The sequence below is a fragment of the Myripristis murdjan genome, chromosome 12, assembly GCF_902150065.1.
Source record: "Myripristis murdjan chromosome 12, fMyrMur1.1, whole genome shotgun sequence".
NCBI classification, from domain to species: Eukaryota; Metazoa; Chordata; class Actinopteri; order Holocentriformes; family Holocentridae; genus Myripristis; species Myripristis murdjan.
The window spans coordinates 28,334,795-28,360,942 of NC_043991.1; the positions used below are offsets into that span (position 1 = coordinate 28,334,795).

Sequence of the window (26,148 nt, forward strand, 5' to 3'; positions counted from 1 at the left end):
TCATAACACATTGTAGAGTTTCTATTCAGAAGAAAATGACGGCGATTGAGAGCGTCAAACATTTTACAGCAATGTTTTCTCTGTTAGCAGAAGAAGAATAAAGAATAAACTCTGTGTTACACACACACACACACAAAAAAAAAAAAACCTCAGATAACCAGCTGGAAAGAACAACATTACCAAATAGAAGACCAAATCAGAGGGGGTCGGGGACGGGAGGGTGATAGCAAAAATCAACTGTGTCCTCAATAGATTAAAGGGGCAGGGATGAAAAAAAAATGTCAAGGAGACGTTAGAGATTTTGATTCCCCATTCATTCTGCAGTCCCACAGGTTTCCTTGATAATCTCCTCAGTGTCTCCTCCTGCCAGCCACATGGATAGGCTTTGTAATTTTGTTTTAACTTTTTAGACAGAGAGAGTAATGGCCTGCCAACTATACATCATGTTGTTTTGTCTGTCTGTGCTGCACATTCTAGTCAATTGAGTCTCTTTACTGAACTCATGAGAGGAAATTAATAGTGTTTAGAGAACTCTCTCCATCTCTATGTCTGTATGTCTCTCTCTCTCTCACACACACACACATACACACACACATACATGCAGACACACCCACACACTCACAATCCCACTCACACACGTGCGCGCACACACACAGGGTGCTGGGTTACCATCTGTGAGTGCTGCATCAGTTGGCCAGTGCTCAGCTGGCAGGCAGATCAGACAAAGTGCCCAATATGCTCCCTAATGGCCCAAGTCAGATGAATGAGATCCTCTGCCGTCTCTTTCTTTCTCTCATCTCTCTCTTTCGTCCTCTTTTTGGGCTCCCCTTCTTCCACTTTCTATCTTCCCCTTTGATTTATGCTGCCCTCTTTTTTTCTTCTTCCTCAACTCTCGTCAAATTGTTTCCTCTTTGTCTCTGTCTCTGTCCCTCTCTCTCTCATTATCAGAGGAGCTGCACTGTCTTGTCACTGCCCCGCTGGGTCTCATTCACACAGATCAAGGACGTAAATGTGACACACAGTACAACTGTGTTGTCCCCTATAACGGAATAATGCCCCTGTTCTGGTGAAACTCTATACTTGCTGTGCAGAGGGCAAGGGATTTGTAACCCTTGGTCAATTTTGGTGTGGTTGTGTCTCATTCCATAAAACATGGAGCTCTACAAAGCACACTATGATTCAGTCACTGGACTTAAGGTCACTCAGCCAACCCTCACTTTATTCACTGGTTATACAAGGATGGGCGACGACGCTGGACCACAATCCAAGTGCCATTGCCACACAGATGGAAGGTCAAAGTAGGAAGTCAGGAGGAAGTCACCGGTGTGTCATTCTGCAGGGAATAACTGGAGCGCTATATCAGATGGATGGAAAGTGAGTCGAGCTAGAAAAATGTGATCCTCTTGGGGCTGGACTGTGGGCTTGGGGCTCATGTATGAGGTTACTGGGGTCATTGCAAAGGGAATGATCAAAACAAGGGCATCACTATTAGGTCCTTTCCAGGAGGTGGCACAAAATAAGAGATGGGCCGAGGGAAGGATAATGAGAACCAGCATGACACCGGTAACCTAGGAGAGCCAAATGATGGAGGAGAAGCACAACGGAAGAGAGACATCCAGGGATAAGCAGGGAACAGCAGAGTCAATTAAACTCAAAGAGGTATGTTTCAGTCAATAAACAATATGAAGACAAGTAACTACAGCCTACAGCTGTCAGAATGTGTGGTTTTTCGTGTTTTAAAAATGTTTGAATGCTTTCTTCTTTTTTTTTTTTTTCTTTTCTCTCCCGTAACTTTTCACTTTCTCATTTGCCCTCGGGGTCGCGGGTGGGCCGAATCTTCATCTCAGAGAACTTGAGGGAGTACTGCCAGCCAGTCCAGGAGGACCACTCGATGCCATCAGCATAGGAAGTGTGCTGCCCACGCAAGTACTGGCCATTAAGGTTGGAGGTGTGGCAGTTACGGTACCACCAGGCGCCGTGATAGAAGGAGGCGCAGTTGTTCTCTGAGTGGTCGTTATCCCTGTCTTTGGTGGTGAACTTCATTCCATTGTGCTTCAGCAGAGAATCACCTGCAGTAGGAAAGGATGGGAAAGGAGAATTGATGGTAGGTATAGTGCAATTGTATGATTTTATGTACAGACATGCATAAACATGCGCACATATCCACAGCGGAATGGGTGGAATGGGTATTAGATGGGTGAAATGAGAGGAGAAACAGAGAGAGTGGAGAGATAGGAAGACATCAAGGAATCATTAAGAGCAGTTGAGAGATTAAAGAAAAATAAAACTTCATAGAGCAACGTTTATTCCATCTCCTCTGTGCTTAGGGCTTAAATCATGCTAATGTCTCTTACGAACATTCTCTTGCATCAGATAATAGAAACCAGGAATAAAGCAGCAGTCAAATCCACAACTGCGTTCTGATTCATTTCCAAATGGCAAAGGATTTGCAATCAATCATTTCCATAAATAGCAGGAGATCAGAGAGAGAAGCAAACCTCCACATTTTTCCACAGAGTATCACTCGTCATTAGCTAAAGCAGAGGGTCGAAATGCTTTGTAGCCAATTTATCAAAGGTTCACTGGTGACCTTTGCATCTTCATCTTTTTAATATCGCATAAGATGCCATCAAGATCTGTGCATCAGCTGACAGACAGAAACTTAATGAGATGTGGAAAAAAAACACACACCAAACTGACTTAATCAGAAATGTTGGTTTGATTCTTTAGAAGGGACATCTAAGAACGGCATGATTTAACTATCAATGGTGTTCACATTTTCAGTGTAGAATTAATAAAAGGGTTTTGGAATGTCCTGTTAAAAACAAAACCATAAACAAAACACACCAAAAAAAAAAAAAAGAAAAAAAAAAAAGAAATAGTAGCTGAGATAGCATTCTTGACTGTGATCGTGGGTTAGACAGTGATGTAATACTTGGGTATGAGGCCCAGCCAGGTACTGCTGACATCAACAAAGGACCCTTAATTCCGCTTTATTATGTCTAGTCACCCTATATGGCCTTTTCCACTTACTCATCACTATAATGTGTCAGGGCCTGGAGGAACAGGTTATCCCGACAACATCCCAAGTTATTACCTATGATTTTTTAAAATTGTAGTACCTTGCCTCAAAAAAGTGACAGGGAAAGTAACTGACTGACAGGGACAGAAATTGATCAAAGCCACATGTTGATCATAATCAGCACGGATGAAGTGGTGAGAATAACATTATCAGCCGCTCTGCTGTTTAGCCAAACTGAGATTAAAAATAACCTCTTTAAAGAGAATGTGGAGTGATGCATTTGGCAGCGGGTTCAAAACTGATTGAGGGAAGATTGCAGGTAATGCGGTGTAAAGCTCTGCAGGTTCGGGTAAACATGGGTTTGTAAAACTGGACCTGTGCAGAACTCGAGGCATTCCGTGGCACACATCATGGATTAACATATTTTAAACACTCCACTGGCACCTTATCAAATTCTGTGTTGACTACAAGCTTCTTCTTCTCACACACAAAGCCCTCAGTAGCCTCACCCCTCCACACCTCAGACCACCTGGAATTCTACAACACCTGCTGCTCTCTGTGATCCTCCAAGCCGGACTCCTCACTGCTCCCCCTTTGCCCGACGCACCACGGTGGGTGGTGTGCAAAGGCATTTAGTCCAAATGCCCCCAAGCTCGGAAACTTCCTTCCTCAAAACATCTGTCAACTTTTTTATATACTATTTTGTTTAAAAGGGGAAAAAAAAAAATGTGTGAAAGTGCAGGAACTTTTCTTTCTCTTCTTCTTTTTCTATATGTGATAATCATGGATACTTAGTTATAAACATAATAATTGTTGTGGCCCAAACTTAGTTAGTTTTTTTTTTTTTTTTTTTTCATTATTTTGTTGATGACCAGATGTCTCTGCTATTGACTGTATAGAGGCTGCTTTCAAATGTATACCTGCTTTCTATGCTGAATTAACTAAAAAAAAAAAACAAAAAAAAAACTGAACAGCATAACATCATTCAAATCCCACCGCAAGACCCACCTGGTTAGAATGGCAAATTCACTTCAACCATCCCCTGAAAGGTCACTTTAAATTTTTAGAAAGGTGCTGTTAAACAAAATGTATCATTATCGTTACTATTATTATTATTATTATTATTATTAATATGATTGTTAGTGTTATTGCAAAGGCAGCAAAGACTTTGCAATGCTATGGTTTTCAGTGCAGTGGGAACATCATTTGAAGAGGATACCAAGTAAAAGAAAGCAATCTACTAGGTGATATTTCAGCAGACCGAAAATTTTCAGCAAATGGATGTTCAAAGAGCTCATAATGTTTGCTAAACTCGCAGCACCCCCTCTTCACTATCTCTCTCCTTTCTGTTCTCTCTAAAATGCACTTCATAGTGTGACCACAGGTGGAGAGAGGAATGAAGCTGAGAGCAGAATAAAAGTCTGCTCGCCGGCTACCAGGTGATGGCTAACAGCTCGTCAGGCCATCAAAAAGCCCTTAATTGCCCAGGATGCGGCCATCCAGCTCCTTACTCTCTCACTCCATCTCTACCCTGCTCTCCATTTAGCATTACCATGGTAACCCAACAGCAGAAAAAGAAAAAAAAAATCTGTCTGATGTTCATGTTGCACGCCGCTAGAAATTAGAGGAGATGAGAGATCGTGAAAAAAAGAAAGAAAGAAAGAAACAGCCTAATGGTCTTGACAGTGCGTTGATGTCCAGAGGATATAGAAAAAAGGAGAAGAGAAAGAAAACAGGGGCACTCAGAGGCTCATTTGCAAGGTGCAGGATGTCACCCTGGTAGCTGAGGGAAGCACTGAGGCTGAGGGCAGACTCTACTGACGCCCATTAAGATCCAGCTGCTCCCAGCCCAAATGAGCACCTGTCAGCTGATCAGAGATCAGCCACAGCAGAAAAAAAATAATAATAACAACAGCGCCTGGAGGGAAGCGGAGAGCAGAGCGGGGAGGGGTGTTCGGAGAGGATGAGCCTCCGGAATTTGAGTGGATTCAAATGTCCAAGGGGCAGATCAGTTCAAGGTCAGATGTGCTCAGGACAGGCCAGGAGCACGACAGGCCTTTTAACAGACATCAGATCTGGGCATAAGGATCTTCATGTGCATCAAATATTTTCTCACTCTCTGCAAATCTACTTTTTTTTTATTAACTCTCTTACTTCTCTGTGACTTGTCCCCTCGATACCTCAGTCCTCATTTTTGTTTACCTCTTCCTCGCTTCCCCTCCTCTCCTCTTCTCCATCTCTCACACCTGTCCCCCTGGTTCCTCCACCCTATTTTCCTCTACCCCTTCCGCTTCTTTCCATCCCTTTTCTCTGCTCCATCTCTCATATCTGTCCCCGTTCTCTCTGTGTTCTCAGAGCAGTACTCCCCAAAGGTTCTTTAAATTGCTTCTTCATTTCAACGGCAGGTTTTTGTTTACGCTGCAGGTCAAGCAAAGCAATTAATTGGGAGTAATTTAATCAAGGTGACAGGTAGCTGGCTTGGATCTGATGTTTGGGGAACAGAGACACAGACACTAGCTATCCCTCTGTCTGTGCAGCTGTCTGGATGGTTTAACAAGTGGGAGCAAACACTTCACTGTAAGAGCCAGACACTCCCCACATGATTTTGCTAGGGGGCAGCATACAACATTTGGAAAGCTTTGCTTTCTAGAATAGGGCCTAGGGAGGCCGTTGTTGTCAGACTTGGTTGGTTTTTTGAGAATATTTTCCTGTTTTGTGTGTGGACAAACTCAAGTGAAAGGTAGTTCACCCAGTATACCTGCATTGCCAGAATAGTCTCCCACAGTCAAAGGGTATCCGTCATCATCAGGGTCCACAGAGAATAGGCCCACTCCAAAGGTGCCGTACTGTGCGTATGCTGTGCTATTTTCAAAGTCCTCCAAGTCAATACGCAGCTCATAGTTCCCTTGGATGGACAGGGCATGGATCTGCTTCAGCCCTGCAAGGAAGGAGGGGGAGGAGGAGAGAGAAAGAGAAAAAGAAACATTAGAAAAAACTGTTACTGTTCATGCAGTGAAAAATTCAAAGCAATTTCAGCAGCCTCTGGCTGAAAGGCCCTAAGGTGCAGCTGTGGTCAGGGTATGGTGTGGATTTGCAGTTTTATCCAGAATCCTTTATTTGGGCATATGATGCTAGAATACATCACACCTAAACAATTCCTCACTGACATTCTTGAAGGAAAGGAAAAATACAACTTTTACTAGCGATTTGCCATTGTTGAAACAACAGGTCAGCTCAATTAGTATGTGTCACTGCACTGGTTTTGACTCACAGTTTAAACTCTATTTAAAAATGGCACATGCCAGGGAACATGCTTGATGTGTGAAGGCTCAGCAAGAATGGCAAAGACATGTTGTGACTGCTTTTTACCCAGCTGTCTAGTGTGCTGACAGTGACATGATTGTTGCCACTGGCTGACAAACTGCACTCTGTTTAGGCTTCTCTCTGCCTTCGCTTCCATGAGTGTTCCTGCTGCAGGAAAACTGCAAACCAATAATAACAATATTTCACATTAATTATGTTCATACATCCATACTGCTTTACTGTTAGCAACAACAGTGTCAGGAGGGCTAAACTGGCCGACTAGTCAGCAGCTGACGCACAACTCAAAAAAAGAAGAGAACGGCTACTGTAGTCAATATATAATGAAAGAATTTTGATTTCCCTCCCAGGACTTGTTACGTACACAAGCGCTGATGTAATCCCACCTGCTGAAAAGCTGAAGCGGAGTCATTCAAAGCCACTGAGTAGCATGACAAGTTGTTCCTCCGTATTGGAATACTGCTTGACTCACATCCAAAACAAAGGCAGTGTATTCCGCTTGATCGGAAGACAGAACTGTGAGTCATGTAAGTAAGGTAACCACTGAGACCGGATTGTTGTTTTTTGTTGAACATTTGGAAACAGAAAGGGGCATGAAAATCACAAAAGTCAGGAGGGTTGACAAGTATGAGTCCTATAGACACATGATAGACAGCGGTGAGGGGTTGCTTCCTTGTTTGATGATTACTTCCCATTTTGCTGTAACTGGATGAATGCTAGTCATAATAGTTTGCTAATGAGGCTAATATTAAATTGATAACCAGTGCTAGAATGCTAGTGTTTTGTTGTCTTTGATATAAAATAAGTGGTCCATTTGGTAGCTATATCATGTAAAAACAGCATGTAGATGAACCCCCATTTCCTGTCAAAAAGCATCAAGCACAAGCCTGTAAATCCTAAGTAACCTTGAAGAGCCCATGGGGACTTCATACTACCAGTACACAGAGTCAAGACATGCTCACTGAGAGAGGCAGCGATCAAACAGACACAGAGAATGCAGGATGAAAATGGCATTTTGTTTCCACAATACAGACTGTTGAAGGAATCTAACATCTAAGAACAAGCACAAGTTTCATCTGTGGCTTTCCAGTGGTCAAAAAGAGCCTTTAAACTGTGGTGGGCTCAGCATTTACATTGCTTGTGTGTTGCACATTTTGAATAATCTGTGACTTCATTCAACACACATTTAAAGCAGCTACATAGGACTTTCATTGGGTGTTGATTTTGGCAGCCCCTGTGGACAAAAGCAGTAGTGTTTCCTGGAAGGAAGACTGCATCTCCCATGAGCACCGTTGCCTGGCCTTGCAAGCAGAGGTCACATAGAGGCGCCAGTATCAAACTGAGTTTCATAAACAGTTAAAAAGCCCTTGTAGTTGCTTTAAGCTCCCATCACATTCAAGATCATCTCCATTCCCTTCAGGTCAGTGGTGTACAACATGAAACTTTTCTGAGTGACTCTGGAGGCAGGTCCTGACAGGAACTCAATAAAATAGACATCTCTGCCGCTGGGCTCTGGGCAGACAGGGGTGCTGAACTCCAAAGCCATATTTACTGGTCCGCTGAGATAAAGGTTCAACAAGCTAATTTAAAATGGTACCAGCACCATTTTAAATTAACCATCCTCTCTAGACACATCACTGCCTTAAAGATGGACCTCTAAGATTGCTCTTATTAAAACGGAGCATTTCTCCAAATAAATGTCGTGGTCCAATTTTTTCCAAAATCAGCCAGGTCCCAAAGCCCCTGTGGACTGTTGGCTAAATCCACTCTTCTCACAGTTCTTCCACAAAGTATTTCACACTTAAGCAAACCAATCAAAGCAATAGCAGGAGGTGAACACTAAAATAAAGTGAGTGCTCAAATCCACCTGACTCAGCCAGTTTTGATTCAAGCCTGCCATCGCTGCATCCGAAAGAAAGACTTTTAATTAAACTGCTTAAACCTTCAGAAAGAAAGCGTAAGATTGAGTGTGCAATAGAAAGTTTCAGATGAAAAAGGGGGTTCCATCCCCTCCACAGATCCTCGTGTCCCCACGTGCTCTCTGTTTTCCCCTGCTGTGTACGACTGATAGCACTTCCAGGGCAGGTTTTTCCTCTCCTGGGTTGATCAAAGATACAAGAGGAATAGAATGACGGGCAGAGAGGTGCAAGAGGAACTCAACCTGGGACCTGACTCAGAGCTGGGATTTATCACAACATTCAAGGGAGGAAGACAAACAAAGGTGAACTCAGCCTCAAGTCTTCAAGGCTTAGAACTGCACTCGGTACAGTTGGAGTCTTTACTTGGGGGCAAAAAGAAACATTTGAACGTCTGCGCTGATGGAAAAGCTTCAAAGGCTGTATGGTTTAGAGTGAGGGTTGTGTGTAACGTGACTAGAAAGCACCATGAAAGCGGCTGAACCACATGCAGGAAGGTGTTAGTCATGTACTAGAACACTGTTCCTATAACAATCATTGCCCGCACAAATAAACCACATACTTCTTTTCATAGCTTATGAAATTCAAACCGACATTGCCTAATTTGAATTCCGTCTTTGTCGAGAATTGCACTCTGAGAGCACCTCGTCTGAAGTAGAGGGCTAATTTGACGACAAACACAGCTGAAACAGCCCATTATTATTCAGAGACAGAAGCCTGCAGTCTGGGCCCAAGCACTTAGTTTGGATTTAATCTAGCCCAATGGGAGGTTGATCCCTTTCTTTTCATTTTCACAGTGGATCAGCAAATTGGAGGCGGAGAATCAGTCATTCATACATTCATAGGCAGGTAAATTCATGCATGTCAGGTTCCAGTGCACCCATATAAAAAAATACAAATATACATGCACAGATGCATACACAGAGACACACACAAACAAATTCAACTTGTGTTCACGCTCGCATTCAGAGAAATACAAATGACTCATTTGCAGAAATAGTTTTTGTGTCACAGCCCTTTGCGGAGACAGTGGCAATCCACATAAACACCTAAGGGAAAAGTACCCAAGAGAGATTTGACAAACTTCAAAAGACTTATGTTTTTTTTTTCTTTTGAAAAAAAAAAAAAAAAAAATACATACCAGATGTGACACAACTCTATTTAAAAACTCTTTGGCTTCCAACTGCATTTACATAACTTTAATTCAGTCCCTAATTAAAGCCCTGGAGAACGTCTTTGAGACTCTAACTAATTAAAGTGGAAGACAATCAGAATAACAACTGAGACTTCTACGGTTAAAATCTAAATGCTCAGGTGCAGTTGTCTGTTAATTAAATGCTATTGTTAGGTTATTTAAACTGGGTCTAATACGAGTGAGAATTTTGAGGTGTTTTGCTTCAGTATTAACATACTGATTGCTCTGTTGGGGAGTTTCACCTCAAATTTCTCATCAATTTACCATTTAAAGGAATCTGAGATGAGACTTGAATAACTCCTGTCCTGTGTGGTTTAGGTGAGTAATCACATCGGGTTTGGCACGTTTAAAAAGATGTGCACCTCCTTTATTTTTCGTATTCCCACTGATGCAAATGTGTTCCATATTAATGCACACTTGAAAGTTAATATACTCTATTTGCTAATGTAGTATGCATATCTTAATAAAAAAAAAATAATACAATTTGTGGCACTGTTTGGCTCGAGAATCACAATATTAACAGGTGATTTGCTGTACAGCTGTCTGTCAGTTAGTTTTTGTAAAAAATGGCCACATTGCCGCTGCTTGTGTCAAGTGCAGAGCAACCACCAGAATCCATGCTGCATTGAAGTGTCTGAATCCAAACATTTTTTTTTTTTTATTGTTGAAAATAGCTGGCCAAAACAACTGGTTATGAAAGGTCAAGGTAAATACAGAAAAGCTGCAAAAGCATACACTGACCAACACATTGCTGAATGAGTATATTAACCAATTGATATGAGATAAGGCTGTCTACAGTCTTTGAGTTGCATGTTTTCTATATGGCCATGAGAGCAATTGTGCATGTTGCATGGCCATCACAGTGCTACAGTCCAACAGCAACATCCTAACAAATGGTTTAATGAATAAGGAACTTCATTACACAGACAAAAGCTCCTATGACACGAGCTGTCCTAAACAGGTACATTCAATGTCTTCTAAAAAAGGAACGTAATCAAACAGTGCTGGTAATTCCAGTGTCTCATTTTGAACAATCAATATGTTTACTGATTAGGAATCCCATTTAAAGTAGGCCTGATTAAAAATAGGATCAATAGAACAAAATCTTTAAGCATTCTCAGCCATTAAATCATCCATGTCATTACATTCTCTTTTACAATGTCTGCTAACAACCATGTCAGGGTTATTACTCAGGCAAAAAAAAAAGAAAAAAGAAAAAAAAAAAACCTAGCAGCCTTCCATGGTGTTAAAAATAGGTTTGAGCACATTCAGTGAAGCTCACCACTATCTTCATGTCCATCATTATGAATATTAGCACCTCAGCAGGCAGCAACACAAAGTAGTTCAGATTAAAAACAGGCTGATTTTAAATATAGATCACACTAATACATGTGGGAGCAAACTGTGGTTCGTTCCATGGTAATGAATTTATGAAAAATGACAGAGTAAAAATGATATATATCTGCAATTACCTTATTAAAATTGGGTCATGGTAATCCATAACTCATTTCCACAGCAATGAGGTTTATAGGGCATGGGACAACTTTAGCTTGTTTAGAATATAAAAAGACTAATTTGTCGTTTTTTTTTCTGTCCTTCATTTTTTTTTTTTTTTTCTTGGAGGGCATGTTGTTTGGTGTCCAGAACTAAAAAGAAACAAAACCTGAGTCCTCCTGACATTGATTAAACCATTACCACGAGAGATTTGTGTTCCTCAAATGTAATTTAACGACTAATGAGACCAACATCAGTGACTCGTGATTAAAAATGTAGAAGACCTCAGTGGGATGCCTCTGTGATGTCACTAAAAGGGCCAAATATTAATGATTTATTTGCTTTTATTTGAAAAGTATGTAGGGGGAAACGTATTGGATGCTTTTAGGGGACGAGTTGCAATCCTGCGCCCACAGCCTCAGCATAGCACAGCACTACAGGGCACAAAGAAATAGAATAAAAAACAGATCTCTAAACCCAACAGAGAAATGATTACACTTCTCTCTGCCGCTTGTGACATTTCTCTCAGTTAATTATTCATCATGCTTTTCTCCCTCTGAGGCTTGGGGGCAGCTCCTGAGACTGTTTCAGCTGAAAAAGGAGAAAAGAAACACTCCACTACCTCCTCCCTCCCTCTCCTTTCCCTTCTCCCCCATCCACTAACTCAACCCCTCCCTGATTTTGTTCTTCTTTTTCTCTTCTCTCTTTGTCCCTGCTTCTTTGCTCAATCTTTCTGTCGTTCTGTTTTACTCTTTAGAGATCACGGATGGGAAGGACTTGATCCAAGGAGAAGATGTGCCGTCTCTATAGACAAGATAGGAACAGTTATGGTGCATTGTGCTGTTGGGGCACGCAAGTCGAGGGGGGGTCTTTCAACATATGTCTGCTCAAAGGCTTGCTGTTGTCGGCTCTTAGAGAATCGAATAGACTTGCTGTCGTCGGCTCTCCCACTGTCATCAAGGGAGAGGAGCATTGGGAGAAAAACAGAGACAGGTGTGCGCTGAACTCTCTTGCTTGCTGCGCCCCCGGAGCCAACTGTGATGCTCGGTGGGGAGAAAAAGAAAATAATTTTAAGATTGCCTGTCACACCTTTGACATGTTTGTGCTTGTTTGGAAACTTCCTTTTGTCATTTACTGTTCAAGGCAGACAGTTTTCTTTACTCATGCTGGAGTCACTTGCTCCCCCAGTTATGTGCTTGTGGTGTTTGTATATAAGTGTGACAGATCAAAAGGGACATATGTATACAGAGCCAAGAAAAAGTACGTGAATATTTGCAGGCTCCTCACAGGTCCAAGATCGAGACCTTTTCAAAGCGAGAGCTGCAAATCTGACCTCAGGACCCAACTGAGAGAATGAGTTTGTGGATTCCAATTGAGAAGTGGGGTCTGGGAGCGCCCCGGTGGCTCACCTGGTAGATCGTGTATCACATACACAAACCTACTCGTTGCCACAGAGGCCTGGGCTTGATTCTGACCCAGACAATTTGCTGTCCTCTCTTTCCTGTCTCTCTCCACTGTACTATCCAATAAAGCAGAAATGCCAAAAATAATCTTAAAAAAAAACAAAGAAAAGGGGAAAACTGGGTTCTGGGATCTTTAAAGGAGTGGCTGGGTATCCCTTTTAACTGGAGGATTCAATTTGCATTCTTAATTGTATCTTCAAATTGCCAGTAAGAAGCATGCAAACTAAGTGCTAACCTGTAAATAAAGGCAATTTCACCTTTTGATGCTGTATCCCCATCATGAGCAAGCAAAGAAGCAACAACACGCACAACACACACGCACGCATGCACACACGCACGCATGCACGCATGTGCGCGCACACACACACACACACACACACACACACAGGTATCATGTGAAAGAGTAAGTGAATAACAAACTGATTCCACTGTATTCAATACAAAAACATTGCATGACTAAATATAGAATATGTATCATGCAAGACTAGTGTGTGTGACAGAAAAAGACACACACACACACACACACACACACACACACACAAGCACATACACACGATAGGTAGGCCACATATATGAAAGAGTAGACACGCAAGTGAATAACAGACTCCTCTGTATTCAAAAGCATTTCAAGACTAAATATAGAATATACTTTAGCTGGAAGAACATTTCAATCGTACTATTTGTTCAGTAGCAAACACCCAGTGCTGCTCCCCAGGCTGAGTCTAACTTGGGAATAATGATCTTGGGAATGTTTGTTCACTGTTTGCCCACAGCTGCCTCATTACTGCTCTCAGGAGCCCCTTGATTCATCCTTGAAGATAGAGAAATTTTGCAATGTATTATTAATACATATTGTTTCCTTTTAATCCTCTTGGGTTTCAGAAAAGTCATAAGAAATGCTGAGCTGCATATTTCAGACCTCAAGCAGTTTCACTGAATTAAACACAGTCGCTTTAATGGGAGTTTTCTCCCAGTCCTAGAGATGGAGGTGGTGCAGGATGACTGCAGGTGCAGCAGTTTCCACTGAACTGAAATGTCTCTGCGCAGCTGATGAATGATGTGCAGGATACTACAAACAATATCAGCCTCAAAGAGATCCAAACCTAAGACACACTTCTACCAGAGTGCTTGCACTAAAAACATCTACCAAAAATCCTCACATTGCATGACCTCATGTACTGCTTCATCTTCTTTGGCTGTCAGCAAACTATCCACTTACTGATACCGTTATGCTACTGATACAACATACAATAACAAGACTTGAAGGGAGGAGTCTTTCATTTTACAGCTCCATTGTGTATTGAGATGTTAACACCATAATCTCTGGAGCAGGGAACAATATATATGAATGCAAATTTTCTGCCTGGGCTTTTGTTCATCATTTTTTAAGGGTCAAGAGTCATACTGAATTGGGCAGTGTGGGCAGACAAAGTGAGATAGAATCATCAGGATCACAAATACCGCAGTTCAAAGCAAAGCAGTTGGTGGTGTGTGTGTGTGTGTGTGTGTGTGTTGTGTGTGTGTGTGTGTGTGTGTGTGTGTGTGTGTGTGTGTGTGTGTTGTTTGTGGGTGTGTGTGTGGTGGGGGAGTTGGGTGAATGATTGTGATTCCATTGTAAGGTATTACTAAGGGTTGCTCCACCCTGGAAAACAAACTGCACTCCCAAAGAGGATTTCAGCACCAGGGACAGCTCCTACAACAATGATGGGATACAATCCTTATTTGAGTGTTATTTGCTGAGTTATTTATAATGTGGAAATAAGATATGTGACCATATTGAATAGTCGTGATACAACAAACACACTATATTTATAGAACAGAGCTTATACTATAGCTTGTGCAACTTAATCTCATTTATATCGGGGCATATTGTTATTGAGCTTGATGTGGAGTTATTCCAAAGGTCTACTCCCACTCAGACATTCTGATTTGCACCAGCTTTGCATCTCAGCGATCCCTCGTGCATTCTTTGCATTTTCCCCTTGTTAGTAGTGTAATGATAGGGTGCATTGTGCCAACACGTGGGAACAGGGAAGGATCGATGTAATATTGCAAACATGCCAAAGCAATATACTTTTTTCACAGTCCCCATTTCAATAGGAAATGTAGGGGAAGCAAAGATATCACTAATGGCATAAATTAAGATTGCCTTCCATTTATCAGAGCCTCTCCATTGAAGCAGAATGCACAGTTGAGAACAGGATCATGACGTGAGCGGATGTGAGCAGCACAAGGCATTTATGTCACAAAAGCTACAGTGGAAACTGAGTAATAATGGAGTACACAGAAAATGTTCCAGTTGTGTTTAGCATTTATCTAACTTTAAAACACGATCAACTACCATAACTGTAGTCGTGACCGACATGGGCAAGTGGTTGATAATAGTGTGACTTTTCTGAAAGCAAAGTGTTGTCAGATTGCCGAGCTAACAAGGAGGTGTCGTCAGATTTAGACTACATTTGTGATATGTTAGTAACATGTTTTGTCTAATAAATGATGTGCAGTTTTCTGAATCTCTGTATTTGTATGACACAACATTAGACATTTATTGCACAAAAAGTCCAAAACAATGTCTTCAATGTTTCAGTTCTGGTCCTGTCTTTTACTTTAGTATGTTACAGCGCCACAGGTCAGTTCAAGTTCAAATTGTTCAAGATCAAGTTAAAATTGCAATAATGCAATAAAGTAAATACAACTCTCGCAAAGCTGTGAGCTAAAATAATGTGACATAAATAGAGTGTGACATAAATCATGTGACCACTACGCACAACGCAATGTGCAATCACATGGTCTCCCATTCTCTATAGCAGCAGGATCCTGGTTCTGTTAGACCTTGAAGACACACACACACACACACACACACACACACACACAGACACACACACACACACACACACACACACACAAATATGAAATAACTGTTATTTATTTCCCCTACTTACCATCATCTGTCTACATTTCTTCCCCACCATCTCAATGTTTCAAAGGTAACACCCACATAGAGTGCCCCTGTGTAAATTATTGAGGTGCTGATATGATACCTCATGCATAAAACATGACCTTTGTCCTGGGAATTATTCATGCAGGCATAACTGATCACAGAGAAGGGAATTAAAAGGGCCACTAATCTGTGGAGTTGAAGTGACTACTGATGGTAACAATGTGTACTTTGCATACGGTATGTGTGCATATGTTGACACATTTTTGGGGTGAGAACATGTGAAACGTGCTTGGGTGTTGATATGATAATAGTGTACATATGGTTAAATGTCTCTGTTACTGATCACCCACCAGAGATGGAAGTAGCAAATTACATTAACTCATGTTATTGTACTTGAGTAGCTACTATGTTGGTACTACTTTTTGTCATTTCCACATTTCCGATAAAAGGTACACTATGAAAAAACTGCTGATGGTTGATGGAAGTGAGGACAATTTAGACTCAACTTGCAAAAAATTCGAATAAGAGTAGGAAAAAGGGGAATGATATCAATGAGTTGGCCTGACGATGAGAAGGAACAGAATGATCAGGGCTAATTACACAAACTCAGGACAAGTGGGAGAAACAAACGGCTGTGAGTCCAAACCAAACACAAAAACCCAGAGCCATGACATATACCACATCTATCAGCTGACTCTACTTGGTCCTCACTTCAACCAACACTCAGCAATTTTGCAGAATGCACCTTTTTTTTTTTTTTTTTTTTGGCATTTTTGCTTTATTTGACAGTCATGGTAGAGAGAGACAGGACAGGCAGGGGATGACATGCAGCAAATGGCCTGAGGTTGGACTTGAACCCAGGACGCTGTGATCAGGACTCAGCCTTGGTACACGTTACACGCTCTTATCCGGTGAGTCACCGGGCTGCTTTAGTTTGAACTGTGTACTCTCATCCTTTAATAACTGCATGGAACAGCTAACACAGTTACTGAGAAAGTAACTTTTACTCCAAGTACATTTTCAATGAGAGACTTTTCGATTTTATTTCAGTAGATTTTTACAAAAAATTACAGAACTTCTACTTGAGCTGCAATTTGCAGCACTTTTTCCACCACTGTCAACCCCTCAGTATTTCAAGTTGAAAATCTCCTTATCATCAGTCTCCTCTATTTTGTTTGAGAGAGGACAATATAGACAGGATCAGAAAGAGTATGTAAGGAAAACAGTATGTGACAGACGTATATGAATTAGTAGGCCTGGATCATATCACGCTGAAGCAAACAAGTTCTTATTTGAAGCAACAGCATTATAAACAAATCGATAGTCAGTCACTGCCTGGGCCTTGGCCCCAGGGCAGCCAACTGGCCTGTCTAATTGGAGTCAATTGTGATAAGAGGGCCAGGGGAGAAATGTTTAATAACACAACAAATAGCCTCACTGAAGATTAAATTAATAGTTCTGAATATTTATTTTAATAAAGTCTATCCCATTCTCTACTCACCACTAATGTTGTTGTTTGGCAGATTTCATTTGCAGCTTCCTCTATCCTGCTCTTCATACTGGACATGCAGCTTCTGCTTGCCACCTACGGCTCAATGCAAGTAGTGGGGGACAAATCCACAATTCTTTCAGCTGAAAAAAAAAGGTGCTACACTGCTCAGCCAAAGCTAACATAATGCTACAGCAAATTATCAAGAAAAATGCAGGAGCTTATTTCAAGATGTCACATTTGTCTTTGTTGCGAACCCCTTGGTGTCTAATGTACCTATATTCTTTGCTATGTGGCAGCAGAGCGATATTCGCCGTCAACAGCTTAAAGGCTGTTACCTGCTTTCACCCTTACCACAAGTGTAAGGGTGAAAGCAACTTATTTATAACAACAAATACACTCCACATTAGAGAAAGGTGAGAGTCAAGAAATAACAATGTTTAGCTAAGCTGGAGGAACTGTGATGTGCTTTTCTGGAAATAAGCAAGAATTATGGATTTGCTCCTAAATCTACTGATTTACATGAGCGATGAGTGAAAAATAGTGATTCTTTTCTTTTCTGCTTCATTCTGTAGTGATAGTAGTGTGAGACAGGAAAGTCAGGGAAGAGAGGGGCTGTGACATGCAGCAAAGGGCTTGGGCCATGATCAAACCCGGGCCTTGGCAAGATTTAGCTTTGATACATGGTACGTGATCTCTCAGGTGAGCCACCAGGGTGCCCCCTGAACTATTCATTTAATTTGTCTCATGCTAAGACGCTCAATGTCAATATTAGATTCCAGGATTGCTTTCAACCTCACAGTTTTGTGTAACTAAATGCTTCTCGTTGCTATCCACCCGGCAAAACAAGGGGGGCGATTTTTGCTCAAGTGACAGTATCAAAGGCATAAAATCAAATTAGATCAAATCTGAGAGCCAACAACCCATCACATCTGATATCGTCAGAACTTAACCTTTGGTGTGGAAAGACTGGAGTGAAGAGTGATAGAGGGAAAGATGGAGGAAAGGAAGGGAGAGAGAGATAGATAAATGTTGAGAGTTGGCAGCCTTTTAGGTGGTAATTCAGGGAGAAGGCCACATTAATATTCAGAGGTGCTTTCAGGTAAAACAAAATGAGCAGAGCAGATCCCAGCATGATGAGGAGGGACTGGCAACAGACTGAGCATAAAGATCCACTGTGCATGCAGGAGGAGATGTGCGTAAAAGTGAATTCCAAGAAAGATTAAGTAAACTGAGCTTTTGAATATACACATAAACAAACACACACAGCATGTGTGAGCACACAATTTGCTTATAAAGCAGTAGGTCATTTCACATAAGATATCCCCTTTATTAACATAACGACACAGTATAATACATAAGATACACTTGCACACATGCACATCTAAGTACACACAAATACACCCACACATTCTCAGTGGTTTCAATTTTGCCATTAACCAATTCTTGTTCTGCTCCGATGAGTCCAAGGCTTAGTGGAGGAGAAAGCTGCCATACAGCAGGGCTAGAAGAGGATGAAGGAGAATGTGGAAATGCCCTGAAGCCTTTGATCAATGGCGTTGGCTGTGACATCATCAAAGCTGGTCAAGGGCAGCGTGATGGTCTCAGGTTATTACTAAGACCCTCCCTTGATTCCACAGTCAGCATAATGAGCGGTGAGTAAGAGAAAGAGTGTCGAGAGAAAACACATCTTTAGTGCCTCTGGCACTTTTGGCCTGTGATAAGATTCCTTAGAGTTCATCTCTAATTACCCACCAGGCATCATTAGAATTCTGTGATTTACTACGAAGTCAGGCCACCCTCTTGCATATATCAATAGTGTCAATAGCAAGGCTTTTTCTAAGACTGGCCTCAGAATTTTTCTCATTTAAAAAACATCCACAAATGCCCTGGCTGATGAAATGAGAGAGGCAGAAATAGGTGCCACTTTGTAACAAATAAAAAATACTATACTCCATAACAATATGGCCTGCAGTGCTATTTGTGGGTACATTAAGATCCAATATCCAAGGGCAGCCTACATTTTCTTGAGGGTATCCTGGCAAAGGAAACTTAGATGTTGTCCACCACTGAGTTTTAGTGTCGAATGAGGAGATGACTGGTGTTTCTCTACCGGAGAGCTCATCCCAACAAGCTAGAAACCATTACTAACAGTGTAAAAGAACAGTGGGATGTCAGATCAATGTTAATTCAGTGAGGAGAACATGCTCTTCACAGTTACCAATGCCTCCTTCAACCCAAATCAGACAAAATGGAGCCTTATACAGCATGCAGCAGCACACAGCAGGGACCCCATGCTGCAGCAAAGTGTGCTTATCTAAGCTCAGTGCAAAAGATGAGGAGAGGAGACAAGGGATTGTTAGATGTTGTGAATTGTTAATCTGTATGGTATTTTATTTCATAACTTATGACCATGAGTGAACAATGCGGTGCTATTATCTACAGCGGAGCATCTAGTTGTCAAAAAGAAAAGATATATCTTTGGTGACTAAAAACACTTCTCAGCAAGAATGCCCCACTGTGGTTAATAGAGTATTTATGTGCAGAAAATGATTATATATTATCACTGTGCTATTGTCTTAATGATCATTATTTTATTTACTGTTATGATTATGAGAAACAAAAAAGAGAGCAAAGTGTGTAGAGGTGCAACTGTGGTCAGCAGTGAGGGAGCGAGGTCACTGGTGCAAAGTCTTATCTGTCTCTGTCATCAGCAGATTCATTCAATCATCCCTCAATCAAATTTTCAATCACTCCATCTGTGCTCATTTAACATTCCTTTATGAGCAGAATCTGCCCATAAATTTTTTACACCTTCTGGAAAATAAAACTCCCCTCCGCTTAAATAGCATTTCTGCGCCATAAGCCGAGCCAGATTTTGGTGGCAGAACAAGTAGAGAGGTGGAGGGATATACCTGTAGGCTGCTGGATGAGAGGCATCAAATAAAGTGCCTGGGCCTTGTAGAGAGGGGTGAGAATTGCTCTGGTCCTCATACATATCAGAATTACTGGAGATAGCTGCAATTTGCAGCTATCTCCACTCCAGCAGTGCAATCTCGTGCAGATGGAGTGTCTGCCAGGCTAGAGCAGCACCAATCAGAGAAAGCATAGCCTCCTGAAGGAAGAAGAGGCAGCAGCAGAGTTGGAGGCTGAGGCTGGGTTGTGTAAAAGTGTCAGCGCTGATTGGCAAGGCCTCAGCTGGCTGGCTGACTGGATTCCTGGCCAGCCAACCTCAGTGTGTCAGACTCCTGAGGAGGCATCGCACTCTTGAATAATTGATGGGGTATGAATGTGGTATTGGAAGGCCTTTAACTGAAAACACTTACATGTCCTCTAAATAATAGATTGCAGGGGATTGTAGTTTATATTTCTCTTTGTCATGCGGGATTTCGTATCATATCATAACTTCCTGTTTTGGCCGGCCAGCTGGGTTCACTCTCACAATTAGTTGGCTTGCATGCCTTGACTTGCACTGCCCTGTAGCTGGCATTTAGATTAATGTGTCAAATGCATTTAACACATATCCACGTGTTCGCACATGCCAAATATTTTCTTAATAAGATTTCCAGACAGAGTTTAGAGATACAGGTGCGTGGCCCTGAATAAGTTTGTGACAGGGTAGATAGTTGTGGTCACATGCACACATACCCTGCATCTTCTCTCAAATTCTCATCAGGATATGCATACATCAGTATCAACGGCTTTAAAAAATTCAGAATGAAGGAGAGGGGACTGAGCAATGCTTTGATATAGTAGGCAGTTATTCACAAGTGCACAGGAAATCTTGCCATGCATGCCATATATTCATAAGCTATTCACAGAGAAACTTGTCCAAAACTGCACAAAGACCTACTATAACTGCATAACTGTCCAAACTGCACAAAGACCTACTATACCTACTATTATGCATTTACATGTTATTTAATTTCTCCAAGAATTCTACTCATCTTCAAAAGTATAGAAGTGAATGGTTAGGATTAACATAATACATAACCAACATAAAACATTATTCATGCAGAGCCAATTATCATGGCTGCAATAGCATGAAACCTCTAGATGTTAATAATACCGTTTCTTGCTGAAACACTCTTTTTAAAAAGGGTCCAGGTTACACTGTGTAGTGATAGGGGATTAGGCACGGTGTTTGCAGGCTGATGTGGTTATAAAACCCCATGAAATGGCTTCTGGACTTACTTGTAAACTTTGGAGGTAAGTCTGCAAGGAGGCAATCTGCACGGTACAAGCCCATAGGCAGAATGAAGCACAAGGGTGCACGTGTGGGCAGATGCAACCAAGTCATGTAAACCATTTACACATTGTTTTTTGCTTCAGTTATGTTGTGACTTTGAGGAAAGCTCTAACCATATCATTATAAATTTCCATAAAATACATTTTACTGTTCATTGTGGCTGTGAAATCCATGTCGTTGGATGGTTGTGAAGAGGGTGGACCAATGCATGGAAAAACGAACACAGCAAACAACAAACTGCTGTTTGCCAAATGCACAACTGTCTATTCTACTGCAAATTTGCCTTACTGTACCCTCAAGATGTCAAACGGTCTAATTGTTCCAAAAAAACAAAACAAACAAACAAAAAAAAACCCCATTCAAAACAGCTTTTAGAGACAAACTACTGCAGTCACAAAATGATTTAGCATTTTAAACTAGAGCAGCCAGGCCGTGCTTGTCCCACTCTAGAAATGTGTCGTTGTCACCACAACAACACTCCAATTTTACCAACAAAACAATTAACATTTGTGTAATATAACTTTAACTTTAGGCCAAATGTCTGTCCCAGTATTTCTTTCCACAAGTTAGGATTGCTTTTTTGTTCTAAGACATGGATTGTGTATGTCTTTAAATCCAGCTGTACTGGAGAGGAAAAAAATAATTATGTGAAAGATCCCTCTGTAAAATTGTAGTTAATGTTCTATAGTGTTTTCTTTTATTAAAGCTGCACTAAGTGATTTTCTGACCACTAGAGGAGTTGAGTGCACAGACTCCGTTTGCAAATAAACAGTCAGTCCTGCTTCCAGGTTCACAGCAGGTCGCTCATACAAAACCAAAAGTTAAGGTGAGAAAAATATGCTTTTGGGATGGAAATGTGGGATACATTTCACACTCACAAGGCTCTGGTTGGATTACTTGGATTACCTGGTTTGTCTCTGGTTTGTCTCCAATTTGAAAATGTGGTGAAGCTGCAGACTTTCAGTGACAAGATAAACAACTGCTTTGAATGGACTTTTTCTGTTGCTGTAGTGCTGAACAGCAGCCACAGAGCCGCTCTCGTGACTGATCTGACATTTGGATGCGTAATATGCACAGGTGCGATTACAGAAAAGTTTTGAATGAAGAGGAGGTGGTGAGGGGGTGAAGTGGAGGGCAGAGGAGGGGTCATTTTACTGTACGAAATGCATGTAATATATTGCTGAATGTAGCGTTACGCAAACACTGTTGGCTTATTTTTACAAGAAAAAAAAACTCATTAATGTAGCTCAATACACTCAAATGACATTTTCTATAATGTTGTGTTGTAATTTAGTTTGCTCAGTCACTGATTGGTACTGTCTAATCAAGGACATGTGTGATTGATTAAGTTGGCCTTATGGAGCTGTTCCAGAAAGGGATGCATGCTACCTTCTCCCCTAAATACGCTGTGGTCTGGAGGAAAAAGCTTTGCTGTGGAGTGAATAAATTATTCCTGCTTTATTCAGGTAAAAGTCCGAAGATGTTTGATGTTTGAGTTGTTTGTCGGGTTATTCGCTTACCTATTCTGTATGGACATTCTCTACTACTGTACATATGAGTCTCGCCTGGTGTAAGAGATTACTCTCTCGTTTGCTGTAGTTTATACAATATCGTACAACAGAAGAATTATGTCTGTTCGGTTCAATACAGCTGTAATGTAATGTTAGAAAACTAATTTGGTATTGACATGTAAATATGTTGTATCTACTGGAATATTAATTACTGTAAAAAATGTACATGTTTTATCATGCATTTAAAATGCATAGAAGAGATTCCCACTGTGGAGTTAATAAATTATTCTCTCTTTATTCAGGATCATAACACAATCTATTACTATTATCAATATATTAATAATATTTACAATAAAATCACCAAAAATATTAGCAGTAATGGTAATAGTGGGCCTAAAAATCTGTGAAATAAACTTGACTGTATGTGAGACTATAGATGATCACTGCGCCATCTGCTGTCCAGATGGAAAACTGCACCCTTTGCAGGAAGATCTGCAGGTGAATAACAGTGAAATATCACACAGTGGCAACAAAAATTCTTGCAATACAAATGGGCGAAGAAAAGCCAAAGAAGGTGGATGATGTTAGTTCTTGGTTCTCTGACTGTTTAAAAATGACGACTGGCAGCAGGATCCTAGTGCTAAACCACCGGAGAGTGACAGACACCATAAGATTCAAACGCAGCAGTACTTCCCAGACCCCTGTACAATCCCTGCTAGTCTTGCTGTGAGAGTGTCCTCCATTGGATGAAGGATTTATCAATCAAAGTCACATTTGCCACAATAGGCAGCTTTGCTATGTGTTCCTCTCAAAACGGGCCATATTATAAAAATAATATCTGCCTGATCTAAAATTGAACATTGGGATCTTGCAGGGGACACCCTAAGCTTTCAGAGGAGGCCAAGCTTGTCAGCTGTGATGGACATTTACTGTTGGAATCTAGCTGAAGCTTAAAAAGGTACCTTGAGATAGTTAAAAGCATTTGAATTTTCCCTAATTAGTGCAATGGCAAGTGCAATGGCAACAACACAGGCTTGTATTTGCACCTATGGATATATTTTCTGACTTCTGTGTTTACAGATTTCTTGTTGTTAAGATGTTTTTCTTCATCATCTAGCTACACATAAGCAGCATTTAAAAGCCATATAGCACTGTAGCCTGCAGCCTCCATCTTGTCTTCCTTAGTTGACGCTTTGATGAAATATGAAAAAAACTGGCACGTAGAAAGTTCACATTTTTTTTGGCTGTGTAGCTTGTAGGTCCTTAAACATTTCCAACCTGTTTTTTGCAGATTAAAGCTGTATGATAATTTCACAAATGGCATAAAATTTGTGTAAACAAATAGTGTCTGCAGGTGTTTGTGAGCACTACGGGGCTCACTTCTACTGGTTTGTATAATTTCAGTTATAGCATGGCTAATTATCCCTTATGACGGTTCCATGACTCTCTCAAAGTTTGTTTTTTTCCCTCCTTTTGCACAAACTGAAAGTGTACAGTTCAAGCAGATTTAATTTACAGCCACAAGACGGAGACAAATAATATAGAACTGGGAACTTCTGTGCTTCAGGTTGAAGAACTAAATTAATGTTAGCACATAGGTGGGGAGTACTAGTTCAGCTGGCAACTGCAAATAAGTGCCAATAGCCAGATAACATTAATGGAGCAACACCAGTGATCTAGTTCAGGCAGTCAACTTGAGCTGCCCTAGGATGAGAGTTGTCTGACTGAATTTCACTAATTGCTAATTGGTAATTATAGATGATTATTTTGGATATATTTAGTTTTCTTTCATGGGAAGTTCATGAATCACAGGGGTTATACAGGACATCCCATGCTAGACAGCTTGTTGATATCTTACTTCACAGCATCAGAGATACAAAGAATACTGAAAAATTGAGAGCATTTTTTCTTAAAAAAAAAAAAAAAAAAAAAAAAAAAATTCATGAGAGCATGAAAACATTCCTTGACATACCTGGCTTATTTGAGAAAAGATTGTGTGCATCAGAAACGATTCTGCCCAGGCTTTGTGAAACCTCTAGTGCAACAGTGACATGAGGAATGAGAATTTTGAATAAATTATAAAGTGAATACTAGCTAACTACCACATAGTTCAACTCAAAGAGGACACTAATATGTCTCAGAATATGGAAACTGACAACTTGTGTCTCCTGGGTGCGAGTCTGATTGTGCCTGTCGAAAACAACTGACATAATCAGTGTTTGTGTCCCCAGCCAGAACAAATCAGTCTAGACTCCTTCCACAGTGGAGAACTGACAAACACAAAATTACGCAGGAAAAAAAAAAAAAAAAAACTCATTGTGAGAATACACTGTTGTTAATGACCATTCATGCCTATATCATGCAGCTGAATGCATTGTATAGGCAGACTGCTGCAGACGAGGCACACAGAATTAAGTGTTTTTCACAGCAAAATGATGGGAGTTTGTAAGAGACAAACAAGATGGATGGCGAGGGGCTGCAGGAATAATGGGGCTATTTATTCCCCCTAACAGGAACAGAGAGAGTTCAAGGGAGATTGTGTAGAGCATTCTTGAGAGTTCTCAAGCTTTGTCCTCTAAGCTGTGACCTTCCTGCAAGGTAGCGGCCTTTATTGTCTCTACACCAGTTTTCAATCACCATCTTGTGCACAAGAGAGTGTGCATGTATATGAGCCTGGGCATACTTGTGTGTGTGAGTAGGCGGGGTGGTGTCTGTATGCATGTGCATTGTTTGTGCATGTGTGAAGGCTGAATGTGATAAACTGCTACAGGCTAGGATTGTATGTACTGCTGTTAAAATTGCAAAATTTTATTCACAATAGTGTGAAAAAATGCACACAAATGCATATGACTTCATCTGCATTAATACTGACATTTACTCAGCTAACATTGCTAACACTGGCAAACCTTTAGTTACCAAAGACCTTTCTGTGCACTTTTTTTGTTTTTATTCATTTTTGCAGAAGACTCTCAGTCTCAGAACAAAACTCTTCATGTGTAATTAAGAAGTCCACTGAAGTGAAGACAGAGAGTCTATAATGCTTGAATTTAAATTGCAAAGGTCAATCATGTCCTCACTGAGTTTCATGATTTTTTAGGTCTTTGAAACTTGTTGGGAACTAATATTATGAATTCAGCAGAATTGTTTGTACCCTGTACGAAAAAAAAAAAAAAAAAATCATTATTACACTTTATCCCCTTCACCAGTTGGCTCGGAGTTTAAAGTAAGCTACAGATCAGTGCAACCAGAGCTTGAGGGGATTCAATGTCCTGCTCAAGGACGCTTCAGTGGGACAGGTCCTGGCGGGACCTGGGCCTTCTGGTTGAAAAGTGGCCTCCCAAATGACGGCACCACCCCGCAACACATCAGTGTGAATGAGAAAACAGCACTGGTTTGGGGTCATGTTACTGATGGTAATAATTGCGGAAATTCTTATGGTATAGACAGATAAATATCTACAAACCTATGCATACACCATTCTGTAATACAGTAAAATATCTATATGATATCTAAAGAACAGTATATATGGAATAAATATATAATCAAA

The 26,148-nt window shown here is 40.9% G+C and overlaps 1 protein-coding gene across 2 annotated transcripts in view; it reads right to left on the bottom strand.

The window, feature by feature from the left end:
- Window positions 1-1,731: 1,731 nt before the first annotated feature.
- The window catches only part of fibcd1b (fibrinogen C domain containing 1b), a 123,635-nt gene continuing 99,218 nt past the window's right edge, over window positions 1,732-26,148 (bottom strand). For both annotated transcript variants that reach the window (XM_030064617.1, XM_030064616.1), the window contains 2 exons: window positions 5,781-5,960; window positions 1,732-2,069 (listed from right to left, as the gene is read on the bottom strand). In XM_030064617.1, coding sequence (XP_029920477.1) covers window positions 1,804-2,069; window positions 5,781-5,960 — 446 coding nt within the window. In that variant the 3' untranslated portion in view covers window positions 1,732-1,803. The remainder of the gene's footprint in view (window positions 2,070-5,780; window positions 5,961-26,148) is intronic.